Here is a 15,471-nt window from a genome sequence, read left to right as displayed (position 1 = left end):
GAGGAACCGTTAAACTTTTGAATTCCAGTAGTACTCTTCTAATTTCATTGCCAAAAATGGTCTTTGAGGGAAGTAGCTGAAAGAGGATTGTTTGATTGATAATAGTCAAGAAAACAGAATTAGCTGTACCACTACCAACTTCAAACTCAGAAGTGTAAAATTGTTTTCTGTAGTCTGAAGAGGCTCTTCATAGGAGAATGTAGCTTAGAAATATTAGGAAGCTTGTTTTTATAGAAAGGCAAGAATCAGAGCTTATGGGAAATTTTTTTTCTTGGTTAACTACAGTGCTTCAGTTTTTGGAGAGAGTCATCCAGTGAGCATGGCATTTAGAGTAATGGTAATTTACCAGAAACCTGGCTCTCAAAAAATCCTCCAGCTTTTTGAAAAGTGTGTATATATGTGAAAATCTCTGTGCTCCAAAGTCATAAAATTGCAATGTTAAAATTATGATTCTAGGATTATAGTGACTGCATGTGGTATGTTTAAGATCTTTAAAATTCTAGATTATTAGACTGAAGCATGCCAACATTTTAATATGTTTTTAATTTAGGTCTTGCTATCACAGATGAAATTTTGCTGAGTAAGGCAGAGTGGTCCAAACTTTTTGAAGCTCCAAACTTCTTTCAAAAGTACAAGTATGTATTTTAAGGCATGTCAGACATGTTGCTCTCTTAAAGTAATGGTTTAATGGTAGCATATGTGACATCTCTTCTTGCTAGACTAATGGAGTTTTTAATTTTTCTTTAAACATCTTCCGTAGAATTTTCCTTCCTGTCACAGAGGGTGTACTGTTCTTAGTAGACCCTGTATTTTTATTTTGTGAAGTGTAGCCTCTATAGTTTGCTTCCCCGGTATAACCAAACTATGTTTGTAGCAGTGTCAGTTCTGTGGGCGTCCTAAGTCATCACAAGAACTCTCAATCCGTATGCCTTGGCAAAGGAGTGAGCAGTTAAAATCTGTATGTAGTATTGTTCTCTCTTAGGAAACTAAGTATATTCAGCCAGTTCTGGAAACTTACCATTGAGATTCTATATATAACCATAGGCAGAGCTAATAAAATGTAAACATTTTATTCAACAGTCAGTGAAGTGTTTACAGTAGTTCTAGCACACTATTGGCCTACTGTTTTCCCCTAATGTTAATAAAGCCCCTTTAGATATTTCTACAAATAATTTTCTTGGAATCTAAGTGGGTGTAATATTTTTTACTAATGGTTTTAATATAATGATTTAATACCTTAGTACAGGTTAAAGCCTGATTGTGTTGATCTTGATGAAAATTGTAAGTTATAATAAATCTTACTTTAAAAAAAAAATGGACTTGCACTTTTATTTGCCCTGAGCTGAAAACCTGCCAAAGTCCCACTTAAATTTTTTTTTCTTTAATGCTTGAAACTTTCCTGACCATTTGATCTTGTGTTGGATTGTGTTTTGTAATAATCTAAGCAAGATTGCTTTATGCTATTTCCCCAATTAAAAACAAGACTGATGACCTTCATGATGTCTCTGTGTTTTGTTTCTGTATCTTTTGCATGAAAAAGCAATATGGAGCCAGCTTAATTGTTGTGTTCTGGGAGCACTGCGTTGTCAGTAAAAATTTAAATAGCATAACATTGAATGCTCTTGTTTATTACTTATTCCCCATAAGTTGTGCTTTTCCATTTGGCAGATAATTTTTTTATTGTTTTTTATTTTAACCAGTGTTGAGGAAGTACCTTTGGATATTTAAACTAATAAACATATACTAAGATATTTTAAAAAAAATACTACAACATCAGAATACATAATTGCTTGTATGGAGTATAAGGAAGAAACTGGTTTTGTAGAAAAATAGCATCTTTTAATCCCTGAGAATCAAAGACTAAGCTAGTTTTTCTTTTTCCTGTCTCACTTCCTCATAGGACTAAGAGCTGGGTAGAATGAAGTCTTGAAAGTACTTAAGAGGCTTCTTTGACTTGAAGAAAGATTAATCGTTGAAATAGAAACCTTGATAGTGTCATCTATTCAAATAAATTTGCATTACTAGAACTTTGAAGGGTTTTTTTCAAAGCTTGCTTAATCTTGTCTTTTAGAAGTTTTAAGCTATCTTTATGCCAAGCAGTACCTAAAAGGTCTTCAGTGGACTGAGTAAAAGATGATAGATTATTCTCTTTACTGAATTCTCTTGAAACAAATCATTTTAGATGATCAAAAACAACTTCAGGCATGAATAGGGATGAGGAAGTAGCAACAAATAGCAGAGATTGTATAGGAAAAATTTTAAGTTTTAGCTGTGAGTCTTGAGAAAAACAGATTTGAAAACGTGATGGTAATGGGCTAGATTTATCTATACCAAATCTTATTTATATTTTTAACTTCTCCAAAAAATTTCCTCTATAATATCTAGTGCTTATTATTAATAGAATGTAGAGGTAGTCACAGATTTGAATTTTTCTTTTAGCATTTCAAATGATATCCCCCAAATGGGCTGTACAACTGAATTGAAATTCTTAGTTTTCTCTTGAGTGAAAGTTGGTTAAGCCTTATTTGAAGTACATCCTGAAAGTAGTGTAATTTGTTATGTATTGGATTTTAAGTTGTAATATGCCCGCGTGTCATTCTTGGAAAGGAGAAATTTCATTTGTTTTAAAAAGGCAGAAAAGTATCTTGAGAAGATCTCAGTGTTCTTGAGAAAAAGGCATTAACAGTGCTTTGTACAGTTTTTAATAACTAAAGATATTTTTCATGTTTTTCCTTTAAGGTAATTCGAGTTGACACGTAGCGATAAAATAAGTCATCATTGACCTAGGAAATGTGAATACTTGTTTCAGGTATTCCATTTTACTAGGAAAAAAGGAAGGAAAGGTAATAGTGGCAAGAGGCCCGCATGTTCTCTTATAATTTCAAGGAGTAGGTGTGAAAGAATAATTTAGCCTTAAAATGTCTTAAAAACTTAAAATACTGAACTTGGTCCCAGGTTTTGCAAAGATGGAATTATAAGGAGTTTTCTCTAAGATAATTACATTTTTTCCATTCACATATCTAAGCTATATTCTATATACCCGGGAAAAATATTGTGATGAAATGGCCAGGAAACCTACTTACATATTTTTTGGGGGGATAAGCAGTTATTAGGTAATAAAAGCAACTAAATTGTTCTTAGGGATTTTTAAATAGGTTTTAATTCATTTGGGATACATTTTTATAGCAAAAGCTTTTTATTAGAAACTGAAAATCTTTAAGTTTGGGGAAAAGTTAATGACTTAAATTAACATTTCAAAGTGTCTCCTTAAGGCATTTGAGCATCTTAAGCAAATGGTGATGATAGTTGGAAATTGGGGATCACATTCTTTGGGACAGCTATACAAATACATGGAGTCTAAATTTAGAAGTACTTGGTGCCTCTCTTCTATGATAGGAATCTTAGGAATTGAATACAAGTTCTGGTTCTTAAAACTTAAACTCAGGTGGGATTTGGTTTCAGTTTCTTAGCTGGATGAGTCTTTGTTTTATAAATGGATTCCTAATGACAGGTTATTTCTGTTAAACTTACTTATTGCATTTTATGTCTCCTACTTCAAATTTGCTTAAATGTGGCTGAGTAAAGGACATAACTACAGAGTAGATTACCACGCCCCCCTAGTTCCCCTCATTTCAGTAAGAACCAAAGTTGAACTCTTTGAACTTCAAAACTTTAAACTGAATTGCCAACAAAATTATATTCAAATGGATTGTATGTTTTGCCTTTGTGAAGAGAGAATGTTGTGCATCATTTGTTGAAGACTCGAGTGGTGATTAAGAACATCCATTTTAATAGTGTGATAAAAGAGTAGTTTAGAGACAGATTGTTTTGTTCCTTTACTAGGGGAACACAGACAACTTTGCTTTTTTTGTTTTTTGTGTACATGCCTGCTTTTTACAGTTTGTTGTCTCCTGTTGTAACTTGTTACACTTCTGTCAGAGAACTCTTCCTCCATCTTCCTTTCCTTCCCTCCCCCATCGGCTGCCCATTTCCAATCTCCCAGGGACTGGAAATCAGAATACTGAGCTTGTTAGGATTTGGATGCATTTAAGAGCATTTGAGGGCTCGGAGAGTGAGTTTATGTGTGTGTAAAATGCATGAGCTTTTAGTGCTTTTTTGTGACTTATTAACTTTTATTTATTTGAGCCATCTGTGTTTGTTCTGTATATTTGGTTTGATCCAAATAATGCTGAACAAATTTAAACTGGTGGTAAAGGAAGTATTGGTCTGTATGGATTTGAGCTGCATATTCACATATCTGTCTACATGTTTTCATATTTATACGTATTATCTCTGTTACCTTAAGTTGATAAGTACTTGAAGTTAAGCTCATTTGAGCTTCATTTATCCCGCTGCCAGTAAGTGGCATTGTCCTGTGTTACAGATGGTACATACAAGTCTCATACCTAGGTTACATAGCTATGAAGACTCATAACCATTTTTCAAATGCTTTATGAGCATAAGTAAGTAATCAAATGGAATATTTTAAGGAAGAATGGTTAAAAAATGCCTTAATTTGTCAAATTTTCATTGTCCCTTCCCTAAATGTCTTCTTTCTCTCTCTCTCTCTCTCTCTCTCTCTCTGTCTTTTTCTCTCTCTCTTGCCTAGGTCAGACATTTGGTTTTAGTCCAAAACCTCATTTATAAGATATGAAAGATAAGAGTTTTAGGCTTTTTAAAAAAGAGTAAACCAACTTAAAAATTCTCATCATACTCTGGTTTTTCAGACTAGTGTCCGTGTTTAGGTGATCTCAGTTTGCCGTTTGTGAGGTAGTTTCTGGTGAGAAGTTTGGCTTGCAGCACCTCTAAAATGGGTTCTGTAGAAGAGTATATTGGACTGAACTTCTTAAATATAAAATAACATGAATTATACTCTTAGTTTGTTTTAAAAAGACTTAAAATAGTTATAATGGCATTTTGTGAAATAAAACTTGCCTTTTCTCTAATTTAATGGAATTGGATTCCACATGAAAATCAGATTTCTTCTTTGCTCTCACATTAGTGATATCTGCTTTTTTTTTTATAGAAATTTATACTGTTACTTGAGAAAAATCATTAGGCCTACCTTCAATATTCAGTTTTAATTTTTGCTGCCTATTTGAGTTAAAAAGCATGATGTGTTTGAACTATTTTTGAGCTTACTGTTGTAATGTATATAATTAGTGATCCTGTTTCTGTGCTAAAGCCTTGGTGCATTATTTCTATTAAAACAACTTTGTTTTAATAGAATATATTTTAGTGAACAGCTTATAGATATAAAGCACTCCACTGGAGTTTTTGGACCAAACTATCAATTAATGTTTATTCATTGTTCTTGGATTAAGTTATTTTGGAATAATTTTTATAAAATCACTCTTTTTCAGAAGAATTAAACTCACCAGTAGTTAGAAACTTGTGGAATTTAGCTTTTATGATTTTATGTACATCTTGAACTTGCAGTCCCCCTTGCTAAAATGTTGCTGATCTATAACTGTCACAAAGCTATTACATTATGGTGTTAATATCCAGCACAAAGCAGTTAAATAAAATAAATAGCATGTTGTCTTTATCTCCAAAGGCATTATATTGTACTTCTAGCAAGTGCACCAACAGAAAAACAACGCCTAGAATGGTGAGTATAAGATTAGACTTTACAGAGAAAATAAGCAAAAATCCAATCAGATAGCTGCAGAATGCAGTAGGAGATGGGAGAAAGTTTGTCCTCCCATCCAGTCTGGTTTTATTCATAAATGGAACTTTACTATTTATAATGGAAGTGTAGGAATTTGGGGATTCATATACAACTTTGTTTTTTGTTTCCCTTACGGATATCCATGTATCGTTAACTGTATATTTAAAGTGCTTTGTTTTAGCCTACTGCTTTTTTTCCTTTAAATCATTGTGGGGATGTCTTTTGTAACCTTCCTAGTTTGAAATGCTACTTGATTATCCTTCCTCAGTTTTTGCTTTAGCATTTTTGTTTAGAGCCTAAGACTGGTTTTATCTATGGGAATTCAGATGGTTGAACTGCCCTCACACGTGTTTAAGTATGATCTTCATATTACTGCTTTGCATAAACATATTTGACTTTGTGCATTTTATTTTTTAAATTAACCAGAATTTTCATTAATACTAAGTGACATTTGTTCAGGGTGGGCTTGGTGGAGTCAAAAATCCGAATCCTGGTTGGAAGTTTGGAGAAGAATGAATTTATTACACTGGCTCATGTGAATCCCCAGTCATTTCCAGCACCCAAAGAAAATCCTGACAAGTAAGAAATCTTCTAATTTAATCTAGTTTCCTTCTCTCCTTTCTTTTACTCATAGAAGCTTTCTATAGTCAACTTTTTAGTAACTAGAGTCACCATTCTATTGATCACATATGACACAAAACCTATTTAAGATTAGTGGGTTAGGTTTTCCTGATGAGAAACATTAAAGAGAAGTATTTCTTGAGAAAAATCAACACTGAAATAGTTTTCTCTGATACTAATCTAAGGATGATTAATTAGAGTTCAAATTCTGCAGATCTGCCTTTTAGCATTTCTTAAAATTTGTTTCTTCTCACCCATACTATACAGTGGTTATCAGAGTAGCTATATCCAAATATGTCTTGCTTTTCATCTTAATTTTTTTTAAAAGAGAGAACATGCTTTCAATTGAACTTGCAAAAATCTGATTTGTGATAGATTCTGGAACATTGGGAAGAGGTGTTAATAAAAGGCTTACCTTATTCTTTTAAGGGTCTTTTATAGATGGATTTCTGGTTCAGTTGTTACTGAATTATTTACCTGAGATTCTACTTTGCCTATACTTCATTTGCATTTGGATGGCGAGGGGAATTTTAGTAATGAGCTTGTTAAAAAAATGTATCATTAAAGAAAGATTGAAAAATACAAGTAAATTGATCATTTGATATTGTGCTGCATTGGTATATAGCCATTACTCTGAATTGTTGATAGAGGTTATTTCCTTTTGCAGACCTGTAAAAGAGTTGTTATTTGAGCTTTTTATAATTTTTTGTTGCTGCAGTCATAATTATTAGAAGACTGATCCATTCAGTTAGATTATTAAATGTTCAAAAGTAGCTGAATCAACCTGGTTTCTGTTATTATGTTATTATGTAGTCAAATTACTGTTCATGTCATCTTTTTCCTTTTTCTTTTCTTAAAAAAATACTTATTTATTTTAGAAAGAGAGTGAGAGAGAGCATGCATGCGTGGGCAGGGGTTGGGTGGAAAAGAAACAGAGAGGGAGAGAGAGAGAACCAAGCAGACTCCATGCTGAGTGTAGACCCAACATGGAGCTCTCTCACAACCCATGAATATCACACCCTGAGCTGAAACTGCAAGTTGGATGCTCAACTGACTGTGCCACCTAGGCACCCCTCATGGGACCTTTTTGATTGAGTTTTTAAATTTTAAGGAGTATATATTACATTCTAGTTAAAATTTTTTATCTAGAATAATCTTTTTTTGTTTCAGATCTTTCTAAAATGTGTTACTTCTTTTCCCTTGTTAGTTTGAACATGATTTTTATTGTGCCTTTGGTACTTTGGGATCATTAACAGTGGTTGTCAGTACCTTGTTTATATAGTAATAGGAATATGAAGGACATGTATGGTGGAGGACTTTGAGTTTTGATGGAGTTTAGGTTTAGAACTCAACTTAGTTTGCTTATACACTTGGATTCCAAGTTTTTCCACATACGTCAGGTTGTTAACCACATTGACAACATTTTCATGAAATCTTGATAAACTAGTAACACTTTTCTTACTTTGCAGGGAAGAATTTCGCACGATGTGGGTGATTGGGTTAGTGTTTAAAAAAACAGAAAACTCTGAAAATCTCAGTGTTGATCTCACCTATGATATTCAGTCTTTCACAGATACAGGTATACCTCTTCTTGGATGATCAAATCATGTAACTTGCATATTTGAATTTGTCTTCATGTGTACCATAGTGATATTTGCAATTACTGTTAATTTACTTGGGAGTATTGAATGATGATTATCAAAATAATCTTAATTTGGATTAGTTACTAGTTTTAGTAATGTCTAATACATAGGATTTTTTGTTTTATAGATTTAAAGTTAAGTAGGACCATTTTAAATTTGGTCACAATTATTTATGAAATTAGAAACCACATGAGTATTTGTGTAAAAAAGTGAATTTGTGTCTGCTGACTGCCACAATAATCGTGAACCTTAGATATTTACAAAGCTAGGCTTTTGGTGATGTGAAGAAATTTTATTCTATGTCAGATATAGACTTAAGTGTTGATTGATTCATGGGTAGAGAATAGGGTGATTAGAGCTACATTTCAGGTTGATCTATACCCTGAGGTATAACTGAGATAGAAGTTTAAAGAACAAATGGTGGGTGTAGTTCACAGAAGCTAAGCCTATATTTATAGATGCACAACTTTTCAAGGCAATGGTGACTATGCATAAACGCATAGACTATGAATATACATCCTCTTTAGGGACTCTTGTTTTCTTTCGAACATCTCTCCTTTTCTCCCCATTAAAAACATTTTTAGTGTGTGTCATTTTCACTTGTCCCCAATAAGTTTTCCCCCTAAGAACATTTGGATTTAACATTAACAATTTTTTTTTTTACGTTAACAATTTTTTTACCTCCTGAGAGGAGAGACAGAAAGTGGTACAAGTTGTTAAAAAGTTAGTGTCCTATACTAAGTGTGAAGAAGAAGTAAAAGGAAAAGAGTATGCCTTTGAGAATGTAAATACTCACGTCCAGTGACTAGAAGGCCTGACTTCTGTAGTTGGTGGGGGAGGTGGTGATGGTGGTGGTGGTGGTGCACCTGTGTGTGGAATCCCTCACAGTGTGACATCTGGGAGCTGCTCCTGTGCAGGTAGCTGTCTGTTGTGAATGACCATCAGCAGCCTTGCAGTTGGTGATATAGTAGCAGTTAAAGTTTCAACTAAAACAAGGTAACTGTAAATGAGACACATGGTAGTTGCCTTCTTGGAAAATTCAGGTGAAAAATACTCTTTCTTATAGAAAATTGAATTGATTTCTTGGTTCAAATAATTGATAAGTAGGATTTTCATTTTTAGGAATATAAATGGAATATGGCACAATTCTTTATCATGAGAAACACCGAAGAATATTTAGTGTCCCAGCAAGTAGTAACCCTTAGTAGCTGTGACAACAACAGAAACACAGATTTTTTAGGATGTGATTTGGAGGGTGGTAACTCCACTTGCTGAACATCACAAAACTGTTATTTTCCAGAGTAAAAATTTTGATGTCAGCTTAGACTGTAAACAAATCATGTAGAGATACTTGAATTAGAACATTTTTGTGCATCTCATCTAGATTGAGCTGTTTATCAGAGATTGTGCTAATGAACCATCAGGATTTTCAAGGAATTTTTAGTTACTTTGGGAGGGAAATGTTGAGTTGTCCTGTACCTTGAAACATTTTAATGGAATGCTTTGTAGGACTGTCTTTTTTCTTTTCTTCCTTTTTCTTTTTTTAAAGATTTAATTTGAGAAGGAGACAGCGTGTATACATGGAGGAGGGGCAGAGGGAGAGGGAGAAATAGACTCTCCTCTGAGCAGAGACCCTGAGATCATGAGTTGAAGGCGGATGCTTAACTGACTGAGCCACCCAGGCACCCCCTTTGTGGGATTTTCTAATAAAACAAATATTTTAATAAGTTCAGTACTCAAATTCTTACTTCCGGTCTCTTCCAACTTCTCTTCAAATCTTTTTGATCTCAGGTATTGGCAGCTGTATCCCTGTAGTTGTTCAAGCTAGAAATCTTGGAGTCCTCTTTGACTTTTTTTTTTTTTTCATAATTTGATGTTAATGCATTAAAAAATCCTTTTGCCTCTACTTTTAGTGTCTTTTGAGATTCCTGCTACTAATGGCTATTTCTACGGCTATCCCACTAGTCCAAGCTCATTTGTCATTGCTCTGTTGTATTTGCATTACTAGTTTCCCTGGCTTGCCCTAGCCCAGCTATTAACGGGATAATAGTTATTCTCAGTCAGCATCCAAAATGATACTAAGCCAAATCATGCCTTCCTTTGTTAAAACTTGTAATGGCTACCAATTTCTTTTGGAAAGAAGTCCAAGTCCTTCCTTACTCTGGTGTGCAAGATTTTACCTGATTTGGCCTTCTTATTATGTCTGGTCTCATTTCCTGTTGTAAGTTTAGAATCCTTTATCCATATGTCTTGAAGCCAGAAAGGTAATAAAGCTAGTAAGTAATATTCCTAGTGGGGCTTGCAGCAACATCTGGTAGTCAGTGACAGTAACATTTCTTTGGGGAACTGTTCAGGATTCATATTAAGCAAAGGTAGAGACCAAATAGTGATAAAAGGTTAGATCAAGGCTAGTTGTTGCCAGATGAGTTTTGGTGCCAATTTTAGGAAAAATTTACATGTTTGGAGCTTTGGCGATTTCAGAATTATTCTTAGGGGGTTATGCACCTTGCCTTTTCCTTTTCTCCAGTGGTCCTTTTGTTGTTCCTGTAACATTCCAAACATCCGCTTAATTGAGGAAATTTTGCCCTTAACCTTGGATCTGCTGAAATACTGTTCCACCATTTATCTCTTTCACTTCCTCACTTTCATTTCAGTCTCCATTTTGATGTCTTCTCAGTTTCCAGGCTAAGCTTGTCTTCCCTACTCTATTTTTTTTTTCCATAGCACTATTATCTGATAGGGGTAATTTTTTACTTTGATTGTTCCTGTTTACTGTTTGTCTTACTAGAATGTAGACTCTGTGAAGTAGTTTTTTAATTTTTTTAAAATATATATACTTCAAAGATTTTATTTATTTTAGAGAGTGATCATGAGCAGCGGGGAAGGGCAGAGGGAGAAGGAGATTCCCTGCTGAACAGAGAGCCCAATGGGATGCGGGACTCTGTCATAGGGCCCTGAGGTCATGACCTGAGCAGAAGGCAGAGGCTTAACTGACTGAGCCACCCAGGCTCCCCAGTGTGAAATTCTTTTGGTCTCAATCTCTTCTGTATCCCCTATGGCTAGAACAGTGTGATATAGTATAGGTGCTCAATAAATTGTCATATGACTGAATGAATGGATTTTTCCATTTAGGGATTCTCTGGAACTTACTTGAATGAATTTATTTTTAGCATTTTCTTTTTGTTCCTGTCACCCCTATTTGAGTTATTTCTATAATAGAAGATGTTACTACTTGTCTTAAAGTTTTATCTTGCATATTTTTGAAAAGGTATTTTTAGGTTTAGTCAATAATTGCTGCATTTGTTACCTAATTGGGCTAGAATTTTAAATAATTGTGGTGGCATAAAAGGGTATAAAGAAACCTTTTTCCCCAGTCCTGTTGTTTCTTAAAGAGTTACTCTTTGAAGTTTTTATTTTAAGACTAATTACATTGGAAGAGTTAGTATACTTTTGCTTCTATGTATTATATAGACCTTGTGGTAAAAGGTACTTAGAGTTTGTTCAAGCAATGGATTATGTCAGATTAGAGATCAATTTTGGCCTAGTAGTTTCATGCACAGGATTGATAGAAAAGGATCCCTACTTACAATGGCTTCTCCTGAGTGAGTTTTACTGCCTTTGTTAAAATGTTTCTATTTCTTGTAACAATTTCCTAATTGTGTAGTTTATAGGCAAGCAATAAACAGCAAGATGTTTGAGGTGGACATGAAAATTGCGGCAATGCATGTAAAAAGAAAGCAACTCCATCAACTACTACCTAATCATGTTCTCCAGAAAAAGAAAAAGGTAAATGTAGAATGTACTTAACGAAAGGATTAGTAACATGTTTTACTGTATTCAGTCTATCGATAATAGCTCCAACGCTTAGAATCATTTTAAGTTCTGCTTGAAGTACATCATAGCATTTTAAAAATCTGTTCCAGGCAGCAGTTCCACTCTGTGAAACCTTGCTCCCAGTCGTGTTTCCTGCATATACTTGCAGACCTCAGATAGATTAGTGGTGTTACTTCCTATCCTTATTTTATGTAAACTTTGTCTCTTTCAAAGTCTTCTGTTCTTATCCATTTAATACTCACATCAGTATCTAATTTACTTTCCTCTTTATTTTATGTAAACTTTGTCTCTTTCAAAGTCCTCTGTTCTTATCCATTTAATACAAAAGTATCTAATTTACTTTCCTTTAAAAAGTAAACCTAGGTTATATGTGGATCAAGTAAATTGTGTGGCTTTTTAGAAAAATGGCTTTATTTTGTTAAGAATTCTTCATGTATATTATTGAAAAATCCAGTTATCGGATAGAAGATCACAAAGAGGTGACCAGAGTTAATGTTTTATAGTATGTTGTTCCTGGTAATAGTGCTTCCTATTGAATAACTTGCACCTATGTTTTTCTTAGTTGGACTTAGAGAGGACATATAAGGTTCTGATGAATATGTACTATCTAATAATTTTATAAGGTTTACAAGCCTAAAAAATATAAAAGATTATATTATTTAAGAGAATATGAAAGAAAAGCATAGCATATATAATGGTATAAGCATCTAAGTCAAGGGCAAGAGCTGGGTTGATTTCAGAGTACACCCCTTCCCAGCTGTGAGAGTTGGGCCAGTTATATAACAAACACCATGTTCTTGATTAGCTGCTTCTCAAAAAGGGAGATAACATTTTTTACCTACCTCATTAGGTATTTTATGAGGATGGAATGAGTCAATACCCATACAATATGGCTTCGACTAGTGCTTGGCACATAACGAATGCTCATATTTGTTTCTGTTGTTATCACCATAACTTGGGGGTAGAGGTACTTGCTTTTTTATTTTGCTCTAAAATGCAGTTTTCAAAGGCATTTTCATTTTTAAAGTAACTTAGTGCATTAAAGCTTTTATGTGGCTTGTTTTCTTCTCAACCTAATGTTTTTAGGAGTTAACTAAATAATCTAGAAAGTGGCAAAAATGTGCTGTTCTTAAGCCATTTCATTTGTCATAAAATATACATAAAGTTTACAATTGAGGAATTTTATTTTTAAACTAAAGTGTCAAGTCAGACATTTGTCCTCTGATTGTCCCTTGGTGTTATGAGTTTTAGCAGCCATACTTAAGTATGTATTTTCTACATGTAAAAATATATAAATATTTTTGTGTGATTTCAGAAGTGAATGTAAATAGATTGTTATATTCTTTAACACTTAACTAGTATATTTCTATTGTATTAACACAGCTATAACTGAGGTAATTAGATTTTCCAGAACCCTTAATTCTCAGATTACCTTTTTTTTTAAATTTATTTTTAAATATTTTATTTACTTGAGAGAGAAGGAGCAGGGGAAAGGGCAGAGGGAGAAGCAGACTCCCCGTTGAGCAGGGAGCTCAATGTGGGACTCGATCGCAGGGCTCCAGGATCATGACCTGAGCAGAAGGCAGACGCTTCAACTAACTGAGCCACCAGGCACCCCTAGATTACCTTTTTAAAACTCCTGTTTGCATCATTGTTCATATTTGGAGCAATGAAAGTATAGTTTAAATACATTTTATTCTATTAAGATACTATCTATCTAAATCTTTTGGAATATAATAAGAATTCTTAGTGATCAGAAATTTTTTAGTCCAAACATTGTATTTATCGAATAAAGCTTAACTGTATTCTCATCAGCTACTTTTCACATATCAGTGTGTATTTCTACATAGAAATTTTCCACATATCATATGTATCTTTAAAAGGTTTTTTTTTTTTTTTCTATTTTTATTTATGATAGTCAGAGAGAGAGAGAGAGAGAGAGAGAGGCAGAGACATAGGCAGAGGGAGAAGCAGGCTCCATGCACCGGGAGCCTGACGTGGGATTCGATCCTGGGTCTCCAGGATCGCGCCCTGGGCCAAAGGCAGGCGCTAAACCGCTGCGCCACCCAGGGATCCCTTTAAAAGGTTTTTGATGATTGTGGTGCTGCTCTTTGGGTGCTTATTATGTCTCCAGATTATGTTATATCACAAACACTACCTGGCTGCTTGGTATTTCTTTGTATGGCTACAGTATGATTAGGTCTGTCCTTTATTTGACATCATTTGGATTATTTCTAAGTTGCCACTAGTAAAGCAGCACTTTCTTGTTTTCAGAAGTGGTATATAGAAATCTAGATCCATGAATCTTTTCTCTGAGACTCTTATTAATAGCTTTCTTTTGTCAGCTGCTCTTTGCAAGGCACTGTATGAATGTTTTTCTATATTTAATGATACAACAATCCACAGGTATTGTCATTTATAGAAGAAACAAAGTGGCTAATAATCTTGCCCAGGGCTGTATAGTAGGTGTGATTTGGACCTAGGTCTCAGTATAAAGCATGTGTGTTTATTTCTCTCTGTAGTATGCTCTGTCTTTATCTTTTATTAGAAAGTTTGGGTAGAACATTTATGATGTTTTGGCATTGAAGTCTCTTGTGGTAAACTTGATATAAACACAGGCAAAAGCAGAGCAGCCAGCTAAAACCTTGAGGTTCACAGATCATCCTCAGCTGTGCCCTGTTGTCTCACAGATGTTTGATCACATGGTCAGGCAGGTAACTATGTAGGATTGAGGGTAATTTACTTACTGTACAAATCCTTGTCTTGTGGAGAGTGAAATTGGTAGCATTTTTGTGTAGGAAAAAGCTCATTAGAAAATTCATTTCACGACTGACTTCATAAATAAGTGGCATTACTCTCTCTTCCTCTCCCTTCTGCCAAATCTCATCTTTCCCATTTGATCAGTATTGATTTATGTACAACAGTAATTTCTGTAGTGTAGATCAAAGGATGTCTTGAATTTGGGGAACTAGAGAGTGTGCACACACACACACGTGTGGGGTATGGGTTTTTGTCAGTAATGCAGTCATTTCTATTAAAATGTTTCTGTAGGTAAACGGAGCATCAAGGCTAAAAAGGATTCTGGAAAAAAATGAAGAAATCAATTTGATACTGTAGTACGATTGATTGTAGAAATGGAAACTAAGTTCTTTAGAAATCAACTTCCCCTCACAGAAACATTTGTAATTTAAGCCTTATTTTGGTTTTTCTAGGTTAAGTAACATTTTAAATGCTTTGATTTTTAAGAAGCAGGACTAGCATTAGGGTTTACATGGGGATATTAGATTTTACTTTCAGAAGATTATTTCTGCTTTATTTTCTCAGGATAATTTATACTATTAAATGTAACCATGTTAGAATTCTGAGTTGGCAGTCAGAAGAGCAGAAATTCTCGCTTTTGAGAGAGCCTTTAGTTATTTGAGAGAGAATTGATTTACAGATGTTAGAAGTGGTACTACACTATACTTGATAGTTTTTTTTGAAATCACACAATTTTATGTGGATTGTAGAATAATTGAAAATTGATTTAAAAAAATTGGTCATAATCCCAAAAGCTAGAAATACTCATTGCTAGTATAGTGTTTATCATTAAGACTTTTTTCCTAATATATATGTTTCTATATATTTATAGTTCTCTGATTTAAGATCCATGTCTTTTCATATTATAGTGCTTTTTAGTGTGCAGTCTGTTTTATGAAGAGT

At 34.0% G+C, this 15,471-nt stretch overlaps 1 protein-coding gene across 3 annotated transcripts in view; it reads left to right on the top strand.

Moving 5' to 3' along the window:
* PAPOLA (poly(A) polymerase alpha) overlaps nucleotides 1-15,471 on the top strand; it is a 58,020-nt gene that overhangs the window by 28,946 nt on the left and 13,603 nt on the right. For all 3 annotated transcript variants that reach the window (XM_041757722.1, XM_041757721.1, XM_041757720.1), the window contains exons 12-16: nucleotides 551-635; nucleotides 5,558-5,611; nucleotides 6,131-6,250; nucleotides 7,762-7,871; nucleotides 11,600-11,721. In XM_041757722.1, the coding sequence (XP_041613656.1) occupies nucleotides 551-635; nucleotides 5,558-5,611; nucleotides 6,131-6,250; nucleotides 7,762-7,871; nucleotides 11,600-11,721 (491 nt within the window). The remainder of the gene's footprint in view (nucleotides 1-550; nucleotides 636-5,557; nucleotides 5,612-6,130; nucleotides 6,251-7,761; nucleotides 7,872-11,599; nucleotides 11,722-15,471) is intronic.

This window comes from Vulpes lagopus, chromosome 6, assembly GCF_018345385.1.
Source record: "Vulpes lagopus strain Blue_001 chromosome 6, ASM1834538v1, whole genome shotgun sequence".
NCBI classification, from domain to species: domain Eukaryota; kingdom Metazoa; phylum Chordata; class Mammalia; order Carnivora; family Canidae; genus Vulpes; species Vulpes lagopus.
Note: the sequence above shows the minus strand (reverse complement) of the source record. Positions and strands in the feature narration are given on the sequence as shown.